This window comes from Muscardinus avellanarius, assembly GCF_963383645.1.
Source record: "Muscardinus avellanarius genome assembly, chromosome: 9".
Lineage (NCBI taxonomy): Eukaryota > Metazoa > Chordata > Mammalia > Rodentia > Gliridae > Muscardinus > Muscardinus avellanarius.
In genome coordinates, this window is record NC_137795.1 from 48,915,817 (window position 1) to 48,935,670 (window position 19,854).

At 43.2% G+C, this 19,854-nt stretch overlaps 1 protein-coding gene across 1 annotated transcript in view; it reads right to left on the reverse strand.

Annotated features, from left to right (window-relative positions):
- Positions 1 to 19,560, reverse strand: part of GSAP (gamma-secretase activating protein) — a gene marked incomplete at both ends in the record, with an annotated part of 101,003 nt that extends 81,443 nt beyond the window's left edge. The window contains 6 exon segments of the mRNA XM_080701053.1: positions 140 to 193; positions 498 to 567; positions 2,278 to 2,334; positions 4,141 to 4,217; positions 19,456 to 19,461; positions 19,464 to 19,560. Of these exon segments, the coding sequence (XP_080557179.1) occupies positions 140 to 193; positions 498 to 567; positions 2,278 to 2,334; positions 4,141 to 4,217; positions 19,456 to 19,461; positions 19,464 to 19,560 (361 nt within the window).
- Positions 19,561 to 19,854: the final 294 nt, after the last annotated feature.

Below are 19,854 nucleotides of genomic sequence, written 5' to 3' on the forward strand. Positions count from 1 at the left end.
AAAAAAAAAAGTTATTCATACTTAAAAGACCACTGCCTTTTTATTCTAAAACACGGCTAACTCTAAAGATGCTTGAAATTTGAGTTAATGCAATAAATCTTCATCTACCAACACACATAAAAAAACAAAATTTCATTACCTGGTTGAAGCTCATTCCTTTGTCTGTCTTTAGTAGATTGGACTAAACTTGCAGCTAATAGGAAAAAAACTCCATTAGCAATTGATCCATGTGGTGAGCTGTTAAAATTTACCATTCTATACTTGAAATGGGTAAGAGTTCAAATAATCTCTCAGTGGAACATTAAGGTAAAATACAAAGGATTCATTTTTGTAGGTACCTGCAAATTTTTAATTTTGAGTATAATTTCCCAAAGACAATTCTTTTCCAGAAAAAAAATCACTGTTATAGAATCAAATATTGTAAAATCCAATACCTTAAAACTCTTGAAAGATGTAGGCGAGTTCTTGACATGTAGCAATAAAGGAGATCGACTTACCAAGTAGAGTCTTCTCACTGTTGACAGAGCAACTGACCACCTGCAGGTCTTTCTCAAAGGTATACAGGTGCTATCAAAACACGAGATTTTTAAGTTGGAGTTTTATATCAAATAATTCTATGGAGACAAACTTCCACTGAACTTTGTACCAAGTATTATTGTGACAAATATTGTATTAAAGAACTAATTTATCCATACTGAGACATTGTGTTGTTGTTTTTTTTTAAGAAAAAAAGACAGGGGGATAACAGGTTTGCAGCCAGCCTCAGCAACTCGGCAAAGCCCTCTGTAACTCAGTGAGATTCTGTTTCAAAATAAAAAATAAAATGGGGCTGGGGATATCTTAGAGGTAGAATGCCCCTGGGTTCAATTCCCAGTGCCAGAAGGAGGGAAGTTTGCTATTTTGAGTTCTATTTGGCACTAAAACTTAGCCATAAGATAACCACTGTGTGTTTAAAGGCACAGACTCTTTTTTTGTGTATGTATGTGTGGTACTGGAAATTGAACCCAGAGGCATTCTACCTTTGAGCTATATACTCCCAGACTGTTTTGTTTTTTGTCATTTTGCCATTCTGATTGGGGTTAGATGGAGTCTCAGTACCTGAGAACATACAAATCTTGGGGAGGGTATTGGATTTCCTATCTTATTTTAGAAAACAAAATATTGGAAAACTTGTTTGCAAAGCCAATTTTGCTTAAATCTCAAAGGACTAAAACTTAAGCTGTGAAAAATGTGCAACATCATTGGCCATCAGGGAGATGCAAATCAAAACTACACTGAGATTCCATCTAACCTCAATCAGAATGGCAAGCATAAAGAAGTCAAATAACAATAAATGTTGGCAAGGATGTGGGGAAATAACTTTTCTACACTGTTGGTGGGACTGCAAACTAGTTCAGGCTCTGTGGAGATCAGCGTGAAGATTCCTTAGAAACCTGGGAATGGATCCACCATATATATGATCCAGCTATACCACTTCTGAGGTTCTTTCCAAAGAGGCTAAAACCAGAGAACTAGAGTCACGTATGCATACCCATGTTCATAGCCGCACAATTCACAAGACCCAAATTATGGAATCAACCCAGGTGTCCATCAACAGGTGAATGGATTACAAAATTATGGGAAATACATACAATGGAATTCTATTCAACAATTAAGAAGAACAACATTATGTCATTGCAAAAAAAAAAAATGGAAGGAACTGGAGAACTTTTTGTTAAGAGAGGCTAGCCAAGCACAGAAAGTGAAAGGTCATATATTTTCTCTAATACGTGCAAGATAAGGAGTAAATGGAATACCAAATGGACTCCAGATAATGGAGGAAAAGCCTCACTGGAGCCAGGGAGGAGGTCTAAGAAAAGGGGAAGAGGAAGATTGAGGCTCATTAATGGAAATACTACCACTGACTATGTGTACATATGTGAATATACCAATGTCAATCTCAGTACTCTGTATTGGGAAGGGGGGAAATGGGGAGGCGGGGAGACCAAGTGCTGTGTGCATGTGTGTCACTGTCAACATAATTTACATATTATGATATGAGACTAATGTACCAATAAAAACACATTAAAAATTTAAAAAAAACTTAAGCTGACATTTTGGTTCAAGAGTTTTTACATGTTTTTAGGATAATGGAGCTAAGATATGGGAGCAGAGCAGTCAGAAAAAGAGTTATACATTTTTAAAATTAAGTTAGGATTTATATCTAGAAAATAGAGGCAGAAAGAAAAAAGTAAAGCAGTAAACAATGAGCCATCTATGATTTATGGTGATTCTTACCTCATTTTGTCTGGTTTCACAGTCATACAATCCAAAGACAACATTTCCCTTATCATCCTAAAAAAATTAACCAAAAGTTTATTAAAGGTCGTTGTTTAGAAACTTTGGTTATTATTAGTTTTCAAACAAACCTGCAATAATTCAACAAGTCTTAACAATAAGCACTCAAAAGCAAGCAGGCACTGCTGAGCATGTCAGAAGAGACCAGAGTTGACTCAGTCATTGGGCTCAAGCTACCTGTGTGGCTCAGTGAGTTTTGGGGATCCTGTCTAATAGGACTGAGCATGGTGAAAGTCAATCTTTTGTACCTCTGGTTGTATCATTAAGTGAATACATATCTAGGAGCAGCAGTATAGGCCTATACTCCCAGTACTTGTGAGGCTGAGACAGGAGGGTCACAGGTTCAAGGCCAAAGTACAGTAACTTAGCAAGACCCAGTTTAAAAGTAGAACTGGGGTGTAGCAAGTGGTAGAGTATCTCTGGGTTCAATCCCCAGTACTACCAAAAAAAAAAAAAAAAGGAGGAGGAAGAGGAGAAGGAGAAGGAAGGAAGGAAGGAAGGAAGTTATAAATATTACATATTACGGTGGAGTGTGATAGCACATGCCTGTAATCCCAGCTACTTTGGAAGCTAAGGCAGAAGGGTTACAAGTCCACAAGTCTGGACTACTAGAGACATTCTGTCTCAAAAGCAAACAACAAAAAAAATACAGTAAGGCTCAGGGTATAGCTCAGTGGTAGGGTGCCTCTTGGTTCAAGCCCTAGTACCACAAAAATAGATTAGCTAGATAAAATAGATGGGTGGATGGATGGATAGATAGATGACAGGATTGGCTACAATAAACCCAAAATGTAGCTGGGCGTGGTGGCGCACGCTTGTAATCCCAGCATTCGGGAAGCTGAGACCTGGAGGATAGCGGTTCGTGGACAGCCTCAGCTACTTAGTGAGGCCCTCTGCAACTCAGTGAGACCCGGTTTCAAAATAAAGAATAAAAAATAGAGCAGTGGGTGTAGCTCGGAGGTCAAATGCCCCTGGGTTCCATCCCCAGACCCACAAAAAAATAAAAAATAAAAAACCCAAAATGTTCTTAAAACTTTTTTTTTTAATGGTACTGGGGTTCCTGGAAGCCCTTCTACCTTCAGGCTACTCTCCCAGAGCTATTTTATACTTTTTTTTTTTTAATTTGGAAACAGCATGGCTGGCTTCGAACCTGCATGATCCTCCTGTCTCTGCCTCCCAAGCGCGGGGATTACAAGCATGTGCCACCAAGCACAGCAAAAGTAAAACTTTTTAAATTAATACAATTGTTTAAATGTACCATCCTTAGATATAACTTAATAACTTCTTTTAAACAAGGAAAAGAAAAGTACAATGATACAACTGTTCAAAGTGAACTAGCCACTGGAATTATTCTTACATGTGTCCATATTATAATATTAAATATTCTTTAGAACACTTGACATTGAAAACGCATTGTTAAATAATGCCTCAAAAGCCTTAGAATATTTAATTCTGAATAGAGTAATCAAATATGTTTTCAAACACAAAAAATCAACACATTAAATGTAAACATTTAAGCATTTTTGTTCCAACAAATGAATTTGTTCTTTTATGCAAGAATTTTGAATTTCTAATGTGCACATTATCATCTTATTTTAAAAAGAGAAATATTTCATAAGACTGAATTTCCATCACTCTATTCAATGCCACACAGGAAACAAAGTCATATATTAAGTACCAAGTCTTACTCAATACTCTTCAATAAAGTAGAGTATGGAATCATATAAACAGATATTATAAAAGGCTAAAACAGTAAGTTTTATGTTATATATATTCTATAACTATAGAAGAGCATACACATACCTTATAGTTATAAATAATATTTCCATTTCTTTCAACATTTAGCACATGTAAGTTCTCATAGTTTGTTTCTGAGACATCTGAAATAAGATAATAGCAAGTTTACATTCAGAAGATGTTTAAAATGGCTGGGCGTGGTGGCACATGCTTGTAATCCCTGCGCTTGGGAGGTGGAGACAGGAGGATCACGCTGGTTTAGAGCCAGCCTTGCTGGTTTAGAGCCAGCCTTGCTGGTTTAAGAGACCGTTTCCACATAAAAAGTAAAAAAAAAAATAGGTCTGGGAGTGTAGCCCGGAGGTAGAAGGGCTTCCAGGAACCCCAGTACCACCAAAAAAAAAAAAAAAATGTTTAAAATGTACCTATTAATGAATCAAGCTAAATACAAAGAAAACATACTAAGTATTCCATTCAGTGAAGTTTAATAACAAGCAAACCTAATTAGAAGTCAGAATATTAGAAGTCAGAACAGCAGCAACCCTTAGAGTGGAGGAAAGTGAGCAGGTGGTATCTCAGAGATGCCTTCGGCCGTGTTGCTAAGGCCACAGAGCTTGGCTGTATGGATTAACTCAGAGTTGGCTTTGCATTAACTCAGAGCCAGGCACTCTGAACTGTGTATGTTTCTCCGTGTATGTTATGCCTTAGGAAACTTTTCCTTCTAGCTTTTGCTTTATGTATCTTGAGGCTGCATCATTAGGGACATACACATTTAGAACTGTTACAGCTTCCTGCTGGAGTAACTCCTGCCAGGTACTTGGCTCAGCTGCCAGGTGTCTCAGTAATAAAGTCGTGGGATAAAATCAATAAAACAGTTCAGCCCTTACTCGCTTACTACAATGCCATCAGCAAGGGGCGAAGCCAGAGAAAGTGCCAACCCTCCTGTCCATTAGGTGAGGGATCAGATGGATTGGCACGGATGTGAGGATAGCTCACTGTCAAGGGAGCCCTCTGGAAAGATTCCTGCAGTTCTATGGATGCAGGAGAAGAAGGGTGGAAGACGGGGAAGAGCTTAGAGTGGAAAATGGAGTCTGAGTTCAGGAGGAAAAAGTGTCAAAGTTCCCCTCTTCCCTTTGCTAAGAAAGGTCTCTGCTGACAGCCCTGGAAGAGAGGCCTCCACTCGAAGGGTTAGGGTCAGCGTGCAGTCAAGCGTGGGCGGCCGGCCAGGCCTGAGTCTTGACTGCAGTGCACGGCTACACATCCTGTCTGGTCTAGGGAGTCCAGTTCTCCCGTGAGGCCCCCAGGTCAAACCTTATAATTGTACATATTGGGGTCTGAAATTTCACACATAAATTTTTAACCAGGACCTGGACTAATTAAACCCTGTATTATAAAATGTACTCGTTACCTAATAAATCTTTAATGACTTGGGGTTAGTATGGCGTCATCAACTTTCTTTTGGGAATTGCTTTTATCTTAGAGCTTTTCCTGTCCCCTTAGTCTTCCTGTATCCTTATATTTACGATATGCAGCATCTATTTGTGATCTGCTCAGTCTGACATTTTCAAATTTTTAATTGGAATATGCAGTCCACTTATACTTGCCATTATTACTGATATATTTTGTTTATGGCTATGTTTTGTACTTGTATATTACATTGCTATTTTCTATGACTCATTCGTTTTATTCTTTCTTGCATTCTTCTGGATAATTATGTCATTCTCCTGCTGATTAACTTGTCAGTTACATAGTCTAACAGTTAAAACATGTACCCTCTGTTAAGTTGGGTCCTGCACTCATGTGACTTTGTGTCACATGACCTCTGCAGGGCAAGGGAGGGGCTGAAACCCCCGCGAGAATTGGGCGTTCCCGCGAGTAAACCCCCATCTCGCGAGATGCATGCCTTTAAAAGGAGAGCCCGCGTCCTCAAGCTTCGGACAGGCGCACGGGCCCCACGGTGCCTCGCCCTGATCCCCGGGAGAGCCGTGCCATTAAAACTTTACATGCCACGTGTACCGGACCTCTCTCGTGTTTTTCACACTCTGTCGTACTCACATTATTTTTTATTTTACTCGCATTTAATTTTTTATTTTACTTATCATTTGGTGCCGAAACCCGGGAGAACTCTTGGGTCCCTCCCCATTTTTTTTCCTTTTTTTTTTTTTCTGTTTTCTCTTTTTATTTTTACTCTCTTTTTGAGCCCCGGACTCTCCGACCTGCCAGCAGCTCGACTGCGAGGTCCCACACCAGCGCTCCGCTTGCAGGCGTTGCTCCCACCACTGCCGCCACTGCTGCCCCGTGCCTGCGTGGACTGTAAGCCTTCTTCCCCGGCCCCGCGCTCTGCTGAGAGCCGGCGGCCTTATTCCCGCCCCGGGCTCTGCTGAGAGCTCGCGGCCATCTTTCCAGCCATGAGCTCTGCTGAGAGCTCGCGGCCATCTTTCCGGCCATGAGCTCTGCTGAGAGCTCGCGGCCATCTTTTCGGCCCCGAGCTCTGCTGAGAGCCGGTGGCCATCTTTCCAGCCCCGAGCTCTGCTGAGAGCTCGCGGCCATCTTTTCAGCCCCGCGCTCTGCTGAGAGCCCGCAGCCATCTTTTCGGCCCCGCGCTCTGCTGAGAGCCGGTGACCATCTTTTCCCGCCCATGTGCTCTCTTCTGGAGCACCGGAGGCCATCTTCCACTGCCACCGCGGCCGCAGCCACCACCGCCGGGGCGTGCAGGCTCCGCCGGCCGCCAGGCTGCCAGTTCCACCCGCCCGGAGCCAGGCTCCTTGGGTAATGCTGGCACCTGTTCTGCTTGCCAACCTCCTGCACGGGCCAGGACCTCTGCCTGCCGCTTGGACCTCCTAAAACCGCTGTTCCAGCTCGGCGCTCCAGTCACCGCCAGGACCTCTGGCCGATTTGCCCCGCCCGCCCCGAGCCAGGCTCATTGGGCGGCGCACAGCTGGCTTCAGTGTCCGCCACAGTCACCCGCGCCAGGCGTAGCTCTACTCGCTGCTGCTGCTCCGTTCCGCCTGCCCAAGCCAGGCTCACTGGCAGTGCTCCTCGGGGCCCAGCCTCAGCGTCTGCCGCGTGCCTAGAAGCCATTTTGTCTCCACGCCGCGGGCCCGGCAAGCCATGCCGCCTGCGCACCCCCACTGATCCCACCTGCGCCAGCCGCCAGTGCCGTCCACACCAGCCACCGGCATCCACGCGCCCCAGCTCCACCACACTCCCAGCAGCTTCTCAGCGCTTCTGTCGCAGCCAGCGCTGGCTGGCAACACTTCACTCCGGTAAACTGCCTCCTTCCCTTGGTTAGCGGGTTCCGGACTTGGGTCTTCCGGTCCACTGGGACCCAAAAATCCAAGTGCTTGGTGACCCATTGTCCCCCGGTCCACTGGGACCACCCTGCGGATGACCAGGTCATCCTCCGGTTTTGAGAAGGAATGAAGACGTTCTTCCCTATCTCTTAACCTCTGTTTCCGAACGATTGAGCAGGGAAATCGGGGACGCCCATTTCCTGTTCTTCGTTTCCGCCCACGAACCAATTATGGGGAGTCGAACCTTTATACTAGCAGATGCCCTGAGAGCCTGTCTGCCTTGATACGAGTTGGGAAATAGGTTGCGGTGGCCCAGGAATAGTTAGGAACTTTTATAAGCGGTCTGGTATCCCTCCAAATGCTCTCCCCCATCAGCTTCCATTTATTTTCCCGCCAGCTGCCATTTTGTGATGGCGCATAGTCACTGCCTGGTGATGTCACAGTCGCCATCTTGGCCCGCGCCAGACTGCAATTTTGCTGGGCGGCCCGCATGGGCGCGCCCTAGGTGCTGTGGGAAACGCCGGGGCTGGGGCGACACCCTCTCCCCATGGGGAGTCTGCGTTGCCATTCTTGCCGGACACCAGCCCCGGGACGCGCTCTTTGTGAGTATAGGTCCGTCGCAGCTGACAGAACCTTAACATGGCATCTAAGTTTTAATTCCAGAGAGAAACAGGCGGAGATGGAGCGTACACTCTTGACTTTGCCAAAAAGCAGATCCCTGGTAGCTGCCCTTTGGCTGGCAGTGGCGGCTCAGCCCCCTGGAGCGCCACCTAGGTGTGGAGGACTGCAACAACAACTACCTCCAGGAGCCTACCTCAAGTGGGGCAAAGCCACGCCTACCAATCAGACTGCTCGGCGTGTGGCCAGGAGGGCCACTGGAACAATGCCCTTGGAAAAGGGTGAGCCCCAGGTGCCTCAACACAGGGGGAGCACCTTTCCAGACCAGGCCCCGCCGCTGGCCCTACTCAGCCTGGCTCCTGGATCCCTCAACCTCCATCCTCTTTGCCAGCTCAGGGTAGCTCTCCAGGTACTGAGTAAACCAGTCTCCTTTTTGGTCGCCTGCTCAATCTCATGATTTGTTTTTTTCTTTAATAGCCCTTGCCTGTTCAAGTCTCAAGCGCACATCACTAAGCTGTCCAGGGTAACCTCCAATTCGCACTGCAGCTATGCACCCACCCGCACCCCCTTCTGGGGGACTGGACTCCCAACTCCTCCCGGCCTGGGGCCCCTGACGACGCCCCTTGACAGCAGGAAGAAGCTAGAGGGTCCAATCATCATCCATTATCCCAACCATCAAAAGGCCGGAATGTTAAGTTGGGTCCTGCACTCATGTGACTTTGTGTCACATGACCTCTGCAGGGCAAGGGAGGGGCTGAAACCCCCGCGAGAATTGGGCGTTCCCGCGAGTAAACCCCCATCTCGCGAGATGCATGCCTTTAAAAGGAGAGCCTGCGTCCTCAAGCTTCGGACAGGCGCACGGGCCCCACGGTGCCTCGCCCTGATCCCTGGGAGAGCCGTGCCATTAAAACTTTACATGCCACGTATACCGGACCTCTCTCGTGTTTTTCACACTCCGCCGTACTCACATTATTTTTTATTTTACTCGCATTTAATTTTTTATTTTACTTATCACCCTCAACATTCTATTTTAATGTTATGTCATAAAATGTGATGTAATTGAAATTTTCATACTCAGTTAATGGGCATATAAATTGAAAAACTTTAGTACTGTCTATTAAAGTTCAAGATGTGATTCAGCAACTATACACACAATAAATACAAGAGAAAAACACATGTTGAGCAAATGACACTTGTCTACAAAATATTCATCAGGAAAGAATTGTGGTATATCCAAATAGTTAAGTATACTATAAAGCCAAGAATGAATTAACCTTTAACACAATAACAGAAAATAAGCTGAGATCCTCCCCCACAACCACTAAAAACCAAAAATGAACCATATGATTCCATTTATACACAATTTCAAAACCAGGCTAGGTTAATCTGCTAGACAAGTGAATTCTGGAGCTTGAAGGGTGCTATGAACTTTTATTGTTCCTGTTCTGAGTTATGTGGGCAAGTTTTGCTTTGTGAAAATTAACTAAATTGTACATTTGTGATTTGTGTGCTTTTCTAATGAAATCTATATTTTGAAGCACTCTTTACACAAAACATTTAACTTAAAAATTAACTAACCATCTTTCTTCTAAAACTTTTAGGGTAAGCCGGGTGTGGTGGTAGCTCGCACTTGTAATCCCAGTACTTGGGAGGCTGAAACAGGAGGATCACGCAGGTTCAAAGCCAACCTCAGCTACTTAGTGAGACCCTGTTTCCAAATAAAATATAGAATAGGTCAGAGATGTAACCCAGAGGTAGAAGGCCCCTGGGTTCCATCCACAGTACCACAAAAAATAAATAAAAATAAAAAATTTTAGGGTAGTCCTAATTCTATATAAAGAATTCAAACATTGGTAGAGTATTGAAAATTATGATTAAGGAGAAATGTATATTTTTCAATTTCCTTAAAAGCAACCCAGAGTTAAGTTCCTTAAAGTTGATTCATTTTGCCACATATAATTTTAGATATTATGTTAATTATGACAAATTCTAATATTCAGATAAAATATCTTACAGCTCAGAAAAATTTAGTTTGTATTCCTAATTTTAAAATGTGAAAAAATTAAGGTTAAAAAAAGGATAATTAGTGAGCTGGACACAGATTTCATAAAAAATTTCAGCTTCATGCCAAAATTCCTCTTTCCTGCCCCTAACAAAGAATAGCTGTGTGAATGATCTAGGGGTGGGCCAAAGGGACAGGGAGAAATACACGTGTGCATGCATATGTGTGTATAAATATGTATATATAGATATATAGATATCTTTATTTTTTGCAGTGCTAGGGATGGAACCCAGGGGCATTCTACCTCCAAACTATTATTTCCAAGCTATTGCCTCCCAGCATTATTTTTTCTTTATTTTGAAATGATCTCACTGAGTTGCAAAGGGCCTAAGTAGCTGAGGCTGGCTGAGAACTGCAATCCTCCTGTCTCAGACTCCCAAACTCTGGGATTACAAGCGTGCACCACCATGCTTGGATGTATGTGTGTGTATGTGTGTGTATTTCAGTGTATGAGTTTTCAGACACACTTCACACTGATCTTAATGTATATAATCATTTAGTCTTAGAATAGAAAATTCACTTACTGCCAACAGTACTTCACAAAGTTTTCACTTCTAGATCACACACACACACCACTACACGGTATTGCAGGCCCACTGTACTGATAAAGCAATTGAGTTTCAGCTGATCGACACCACAGGGTAAAGAAGTGAGGCAGACTGGACTCAAATCTAGAAAAAGGTAGAACAATGAGTCCTGCCCCAAGCTTACAATGGGAAGATGCATAATTACTCCAAAACCCTTTTAAGATAGATTTTGTAAACATCTAAAGTGAATTTCAACGGAGTTCCTTTTCATCCTGAACATGACTCAAAACTTTTGGAATGCAATGTGTCAATATTTTGAGAAGTATATTTTCTTTCAAGATTATAAGATTGCTGGAACAAAAGTATACTTAAAAGGTTTAAAAGTATACTTAAAAGGTTTCGGCCAAGATAAGAAACTTCTTTATAAGAAGTCTTGCTAAAAGAAAAAAAAATCTAATTTCCTTGAAAAAAAAAAACATCTATTTTCAAACCACTAAAAATTCTTCAACACATGCAAATTATAAAAATAAATGATACATTTTTTTCCATTAAGCCACTGGCTCTCAACTTGGGCCATGACAGAAACATCAAGGAAGCTTTTAAAGAACAAGGTGCCCCACAGATGACACCCAAGACATTCTCATTGTATTGGGCTGGTGTGGGTCCTGCTCTCCTTACTGTGTGTGTAGGTTCCCCGTGACTCTAGTGAATGGGCAGGGTTAAGATTCAATAAAATACATGTTTATATATTAAACAACGCCCATTATATACCATAAGTAGGACCAGCATGTAATGTAACTGTGGTAGACAGAATGCCTTTGTCAGTAGGTCAATACCAACCCTGCAGTTAAGTACATGGTTCTTATCCCAAGGACATTTAAGTTAGACAAATTTGGCAATGTTGGAAATCCAGAGATGAAAATATCACCACATACTATTAACCCGTTGGCCCTCCCTCCCTGGGTTAGTTGCTCATATTTTAACACACCCTTTAAAAAAAAAAAAAGTAATAGACTCTGTTTATTCATTCTGACTTCTTCCAGTAGTTCATCTCTGGAAAGTCCAAAGAAGGAAGTTTAGCAATTTCAAATGAGGAAATGTGGTTGAATTTCACAGCCAGTGTACTCGGTGCTCACAAAGAGGAAAACAAAGCATTTTTGTAGTAAGATACTTGCATAAGTAAACCTACTAAAGAAAGGCAAGCACCCAGATATACAAGGTACTAGGAATTGTAGCTCCTGTAAAACAGTGGTTTCCCAGGTAGTCTCATCCATTACAATCTATTCTTTGTCAAACAGGAATGTGCTGCCGGGCATGGTGGCACACTCTGTAATCCCAAGGCTTGGGAGGCTGAGACAGGAGGATCGCACAGGTTTGAAGCCAGCCTCAGCTACTTAGTGAGGCTCTCGGCAACCAAATAAAATATGAAATAGGTCTGGGAGCATAGCCCAGAGAGATAGAAAGCCTCCGGGTTCCATCCCCAGTGCCACCAAACAAAACAAAACAAAAAAAAGAAAACAAAAAACAGGAAGATGCTTCCCAAATGTATGTTTTATACCAGATTTCTACAGGCTAAAAATAAAGTATTTTGTCTTTCCAGTGACAATACTTAGGATGGACAGTGGGAAGTTGTACAGCTCCATAAAAAATTTTGAATTAAGCTGGGCATGGTGGCACACGCTTGTAATCACAGTACATGGGAGACTGAGACAGGATGATCGTGGTTCACGGCCAGCCTCAGCTACTTAGTGAGGCCCTCTGCAACTTAGTAAGACCCTTTTTCAAAATAAAGAATAAAAAATTGGGCTGGGGTATAGCTCAGAAGTAGAATGCCCATGAGTTCCATCTCCAGCATCACCAAAAAAAAAAAAATTTTAACTACTTTTAATGCATTAGATCAAGAGTTAATGAAATACAATTATACCCATGACATTCCTATTCTATAAATAATTCACATAAGTCCTCAGGCTTAATATTATAAGAGTATAATTCATAACTCTACAAAGCCAATCTCATAATGTGATTTATATTTTATATTCTGAATAACATGAGAAAAAGCAAAAATTGGGTTGTTAGTTAAGAAGCAATAAAAAATAGATGAGAATTAGAGGAGACTATGGAAGTAGGGGAGGGAAAAATAAACAGGAAAGAGTGACAAGAAAATGGAGAAACATATAAAACAGCATGGTGCCATGAGCCGGGCGTGGTGGCGCAAGCTTGTAATCCCAGCATTGGGAGGCTGAGATCAGATCGCGGTTGGCGAACAGCCTCAGCTACTTAGTGAGGCCCTCTGCAATTTAGTGAGACCCTGTTTCAGATTAAAGAATAAAAAATAGGGCTGGGGGGCTGGATGTGGTGGCGCACGCTTGTAATCCCCGCGTTTGGGAGGCTGAGACAGGAGGATCGCGCAGGTTCGAAGCCAGCCTCAGCTGGCTTAAGAGACCCTGTTTCCAAATAAAAAATATAAAATAGGTCTGGGAGTGTAGCCCGGAGGTAGAAGGTCCCTGGGTTCCATCCACAGTACCACCAAAAAAAGAAAGAAAGAAAGAAAGAAAGAAAGAAAGAAAGAAAGAAAGAAAGAAAGAAAGAAAGAAAATAAATAGGGCAGAGGGTGTAGCTTGGAGGTCAAATGCCTCTGGGTTCCATCCCCAGACCCGAAAAAAAGAAAAAAAGAAAAAGAAACAGCATGATCACTGAATCACTGGGGTACGCAAGAAGCAAAAACAAACAAAAAAACCTCCTTCTGAATCTGAATCTGTCACCTGGAAAAATAGATCACTTCTCTGGCAAAGATAATGATTATAAGAAAGGAAAGATCTGGTGTATCATGAATCCAAGACAAATCAATCAGGCAAAAGTAAATAAATTGGAAAGAAAGCCTACATTTTTCCCCAGGATTACTTCCCCTGACCTACAATGTTAGAACTTATGTATATATACATATATATGAATGTGTATATGTATACATATGTGTGTGTGTGTGTGTGTATATATATATATATATATATATATGTATGAGTGAGACTCTCAACCTAGTAAGAACCTCTTTCTAAATAAAAATAGGGCTGGGGGTATATCTCAGAGGTAGAATGGCCCTGGGTTCAATCCTCAGTACCAAAGAAAGCATCCATGTATATGTATATATAACATTTAAATATTAGAAAATATATATATATATATATATTTTTTTTACAGGTCTGAGGATGGAACCCAAGGGCATTTTACCTCTGAACTATACCCCCTGCTCTATTTTCTTTAGTTTGAGAGTGGGTCTCACTAAGTTGCGAAGGGCCTCACTAAGTAGCTGAGGTTGTCCGCCAACTGTGATCCTACAGTCTCAGCCTCTCGAATGCTGGGATTACAAGCGTTCACCACCATGCCCGGCTTCATAACTTATATCTTGATCTTTTCCTGAACTAGCATTATGCAACAGAATTCTTGTGATGCTGGGCAGCAGTAAATTATGCATATTAAATATGTTTTCAATTTGTGATGTTTTCAACTTATGATGGGTTTATTGGGTTTATCCCCATCTTAAGAAACATCTGCAAGCCAGGCATGGTGGTACACACCTGTAATACCAGTTCTTGGGAGGCTGAGACAGGAGGATCACAACCAGCTTCCACAATTTAGCAAGACCCTCAGCAACTTAGTGATATTCTGATTAAAAATAAGAAGGGCTAGGGGTGTGGCCTAGAGATAGAATTTCCTTGGATTCAGCCACGTGCTTGTAATACTAGTACTTGGGAGGCTGAGACAAGAGTACCACAGGTTTGAGGACAGCCTGAGAAAGTAGTGAGACTCTCAACCTAGTAAGAACCTCTTTCTAAATAAAAATAGGGCTAGGGGGTATATCTCAGAGGTAGAATGGCCCTGGGTTCAATCCTCAGTACCAAAGAAAGCATCCATGTATATGTATATATAACATTTAAATATTAGAAAATGTATATACCATGAACCTTAGTTGTTTGAAGGTATGATTCACCCCGTCAAGGAATTAAACACTGGATATAAGAAATTATATAAAACATAGTATATTGCTCTAGACTAGAAATGGTTAGAACACATACCATCTGTAAATATGCCATTTATGACAGCAACAAAGAAATAATAATCTAGGAATAAATCTAGCAAAAAGTGTCAGGACATCACAAAGCAGAGTTGTGAGACGTCATCTCAAGTGGAGATAATGGAACCAAATACAGAACGCAGAAAAGACCTCCACATAGACAGAGATGTGCCATGTGCACCAGAGTGGCTTTGCTGTCGGTGACCACAGGAAGGACTATTTGGCCCATCATATTAAAATAACTAGCTACTATTACAGCAAAATTGGATTTCTACATTATCTCACAAAAATTAATCCCAGGTGGGAAAAACAAGTGAGATAACCACATTTAGAAGTTAATATTAAAAATGTCATCTTGACTCCAGAATAGGAAAGGATTTCTATAAAATATCAAAAAGCACTTTAAAAAAAAAAAAAAAACTCAAAGTTGAGCGTGGTGGCACACACTTGTAATCCCGGGGGATCACAGTTCGCAGACAGCCTCAGCTACTTAGCGAGGCCCTTCGCAACTCAGTGAGACCCTGTTTCAAATATTAAAAGACTAAAAAATAGGGCTGGGGGTATAGCTTGGAGGTACAATGCCCTTGGGTTCCATCCCCAGTACCAAAAAAATAAAAGACTCATAAATTAGGCTATTTTAAAAATTAAGGTCTCTGCCTGTAATCCTAGCTACTCAGAAAGCTGAGGCAGGAAGACCACAAATTTGTTGCCAGATTGGGCAATTTAGCAAGATCTTCTCTCACAATAAAAAATTAAAAGGCTGGGAATATGGCTCCTCAGTAAGGCACTCACCTACTCACCTAGCATGTGTGATGCCCTGGGTTCAATCCCTGGTACCAACACACACACACACACACACACACACACACACACACACACAGAGGCACCATCACAAACTGAAAAAAGCAAGTGGCAGATTAAGAGAAAATATTCTTATTCGCAACACATGAACTAAAATCCAGAGTACATATTTTAGAATGACATTAAAAAAAATATTTTGATGAGCATGATAATGCAGACTTATAGTCCCAGTAGTTGGAAGTTCAAGACAGGAGGATCACAGGTTCAAGGCCTCACCAACTTAGTGAGACCCTGTTTCAAAATAAAATAGAAATCTGGGTATGGCGGGACACATGTAATCCTAGTACTTGGGAGGCTGAGACAGAAGGATCCAAGTTCACAGCCAGCCTCAGCCACTTAGTGAGGCCCTGTTTCAAAATAAAGAATAAAAATATGGCTGGGGGTGTAGCTCGGAGGTAGAATCCCCCTGGGTTCAATCCCCAGCACCACAAAAAATAAAATAGAGCTGGGCGTGGTGGCGTACGCTTGTAATCCCAGCATTCGGGAGGCTGAGACCAAAGGATCATGGTTTGTGGCCAGCCTAAGCTACTTAGCGAGGCCCTTCACAACTCAGGAGACCCTGTTTAAAAAAAAAAATAAAGAAAAATTTTATAGTAAAGAAAATTCAACCAGCCAATTAATATATAGAGATGCTCAATCTCAAAGCACAATGAGATAAAATTAGAACCACCAGTTTGACCCCAAAAAAATTAAATTAAATCAGAAAGAACTATCAAGAACTTGTCCAGATAGACAACTTGAAACATTTCTACACACAAATGAGGGTATTAATGAATCCAATACTTTGGAAAACAATTTGACAATACCCAGGAAATGTGAAGAAGTGCATAGCAACTCCACTCAGCACATCCTACATAAACCTATGCCTTTAGGTACCAGAAGACATGCACAAAGTGATGAGTAAAAATCATAATGGCAAACCCAGGAACTGCCCAAATGTCACTCCAAAGAAAAAGGGAGAGTAAAGTCAGGGACAGAGTTTGGTTGTATTTACCAGGGAGAGCTTAGTACAGTGAGATTACCACCTATAGGCAGAAAAAGGAAGCAGGTCCTGGCAGGGGAGAGGCCAGGCTGACAAGCTGGCCCATCTTCTGATGGTCTCAGGGGCCCTGGGGGGAAAACTCCAGAGCTGAGAGGGATTGCCAGAAGTGTCCCATGGGGAGTCAAACTGGCCGCCTTTTTAAGCCACATAGATAGCTCACTGAACGTGGGCACACCCAAAGAAGAGTGAAGACGGAGAAATCCTTGAAGGAGGACCATTCTCACACCACCTTGCAGGGCCCTTCCTTGAAAGAGTTACATGTCCATGTCCACCATAATGTTGTATATTCACACAATGGAATACTGTATAGCAGTCAACATTAATGACCTCCAACTAGTCAGTCAACTGAATAAATCTCACAGTATCAGGAAGGAGAAAAATAAAGCAAAAAGAACACAGTATGCTTTCATTTTCTTGAAGTTCATAGGCAAAAAAGAATTTGGGTTGAAACGATCAATAAAAATAAAAAGAATGCTTAAATATAAAAGCTTAAAAATTCTTACTTCTGGTTATGATAGAAATAGGATCATACGGGGGGAGGGCACACCAGAGCCTTCAGAAGTCCAGATATTGTTCTATTTGTAAGCTAGACAGTGAGTACAGGTAACATGTTAATATATTCCTTTATATATTGATGTTTAAAAACAAATACTTTCTCAGTTTAAGAGAGACAATTTTCCTAAAGACGATGGCTTTGCCCACCTTCCTAGTTATTTTTGCAGGACTACATCACACTTCATGAGAATTACTTGGCACCACTAAGAAATATTGGGCTGTATTTGGTGTAGAAATATTAAGCTTTCGAGTTTAAAAAGCAAAGGTGCAGATGTTTATAATTATATGGATATTTGTAATTTGTATTTGAAAAGGTAAAACTTTGAAAGGAAGATAATTTTCATGACTGTGTTTAGTAATGACTATGCTAGCAGTAAGATAAGACTCCAGATTTTCCTGCAACAAGTTACATTAGAAGAGAAATTGCCTTGTGGCTTTTGATTATTTTGAGCAATTAGGCACTGGCAATTATCAGGGATAAAAATTCTCAGTAAAATAAGGCTAATATCTTGTCAAGGCACTCCAAAAAAGCAAAATACTACCAATATTAGAAAAACTTGCATTTCTACTAAGCTCACCTGATGAGGATCCAGGGTATGTTTTTTTCAGTGGAACATCAATATGCAAGTTTATAATTCTTCAAAGTGAGTGAAAGAGACAAGGAAGCTAAAATCCAACTGGGTCACACACCAGTTTTCAATCATAACACACATTACTCAAACAAGACTGTGACATTTCACACTTCATCTAACTTCTTATTTGCAGGCACCTGCCATTTAGCAAAATGAGGTAAGAGTTCAGAGAGAGAAAGGACTCCTTTGTAGGGGACGACAGTCTTGGAGCTGCCAGTTGTAGCTCAAAAAATTAAATCGTCTAAAATATTTTAGACGTTGGGGAGATTTTAACTTTTCCTCTCCTCCCCAGAAAGCCAAGCTTTACTAATAATGGCCAAACTGAAGCAGGGAGCTACACAAACATATAGGACTCCTTATTTGGAACAATTGACATGCCAAGCCAGGAAAACATACAAATAATTCTGCTAAATAGTGTAACTACATGATGTATCAAAGGAAAACTTTCACCTGCGTTTGGGTGAAAGGAATTACAGATAGGGGTAGTTTGATACGCCCACCACCTACTTGTAATCAAGTGTTTAAGGAAAACCAAAGATAAAACAAGGCAAAGCACACAGAAGTGGCCAGCTCCTCCGCACAAGGTGAACCCCAGAAGCACTGTTGCTTTGAAGCTGAATGTAAGCCCTGAAGATGTCTCATTATTTACAAGCAAACTTCTCCAAAAGACTGAGAAATCGCAGGCCCCATCCTTGAAAGTAAATTAGTGCTGGAAGGCTCAAAAGTGGCTTTTCACTCCCTTACCAGAGTCAAAACAAGGGTTTTTGTGGCGCATAAAAAAATCAAACCCTAAACTGGTCGTGGTGGTGCACGCTTGTAATGCCAGCATTTGAAAGGCTGAGACAGGAGGTTCGCAGCCAGCCTCAGCTACTTAGGCCTTTTGCAACTCTGTGAGACCTTGTTTCAAAATAAATAATAATAAATAGGGCTGGGGGTGGAGGTCGGAGGTAAAATGCCCCTGGGTTCCATCCTCGAAGGCAAGCTGGGAATGTCTTCCATCTCGCCCCAGGAGGCTGGCAGGAGCTGGAGCAGCATCACTTTTCCCTAGGCTCCCCGCCTGCACAGGGGCATGCTGGGGGGCAGCCTCTAGAGCCCGGGCTGGGTCCACGCAGGCTGCCGGACCCTCGCGCTTGACACCCAGAGCGGCATGCCGCCTAGGTCCCCCAACACTGTTCACACAGGACACAGAAGCGCGACCCAGGCACTTACAGCAATCTTCTCTTTAAAAAAAAAAAAAAAAAAAAAAAAAAAAAAAAATCACTGCGTCCCCCTCCTTCAACTCTATCAACCCTGGGAAGACTCAAAAACCACAGTCGGGGACACACTGCAACAGCTAGGTGTTGTTAGGATTGCGGTGGGCTTGTTGGTGGCCACCGTTCATCTTTTCGTTCTCAAAACGCATAAAATATAAAATAGGTCTGGGAGCGTAACCGGAGAAGGGTTCCATCCCCAGTACCACCAAAAAAAAAAAAAAAAAAAAAAAAGCCTCCCCGGAGCCCGAGTCTGGCAGCGCCGCTCCTCGGGCTCACGGGCGCCTTCCCGGGGCAGATGCGGGGCGAATGATCCAAAGACCCAGGGCAGGGGCTCCCCCGCCCTTGGCCAAGTGATGCTGCAGAGGGGACCTGGTGGGGGCCGCCTGGAAGAGGCGCCCCTCCGCCCTGCAGCCCGCAGCCTGCCCCGCGGGGCTCGGGGCGGGGTCACCCCCACGCCCCCCGGCCCCCCCACCGGCCGGCCCCCGCGCACGCGGACGCGCCCCGCACCTGCGCGCCGCCGCAGCCAGGGCAGCACGTCCTCGCGGAGGTCGAAGTCGGCGGCCAGGCGCAGCGCCATGGCCCGGGGCGGGCATTCCCGGCCGCCGCCGCCCTCTCCTCACCCTCGCCCGCCTCCCAGGCCGCCGCTGCTTTCGGTTCTCGGGCTCCGCGGCGGGGAAGTCCGGAGCACCGCCTCCTCCCCAAGCCCGGGCCGCGACCCGGCCCGCCCCGCGCACCCGGCGGGGACCCCGGGGTCAGAGGAGCCGGCGCAGGTGCGGGGCCAGGCCTGGGCCTGCTCCGGCCCCAGGTGATTCTGCTCGCCAAGGAGCTCTGGATCGCCTGCATTGGACCTATTTAACCCAGCTCCCAGAGG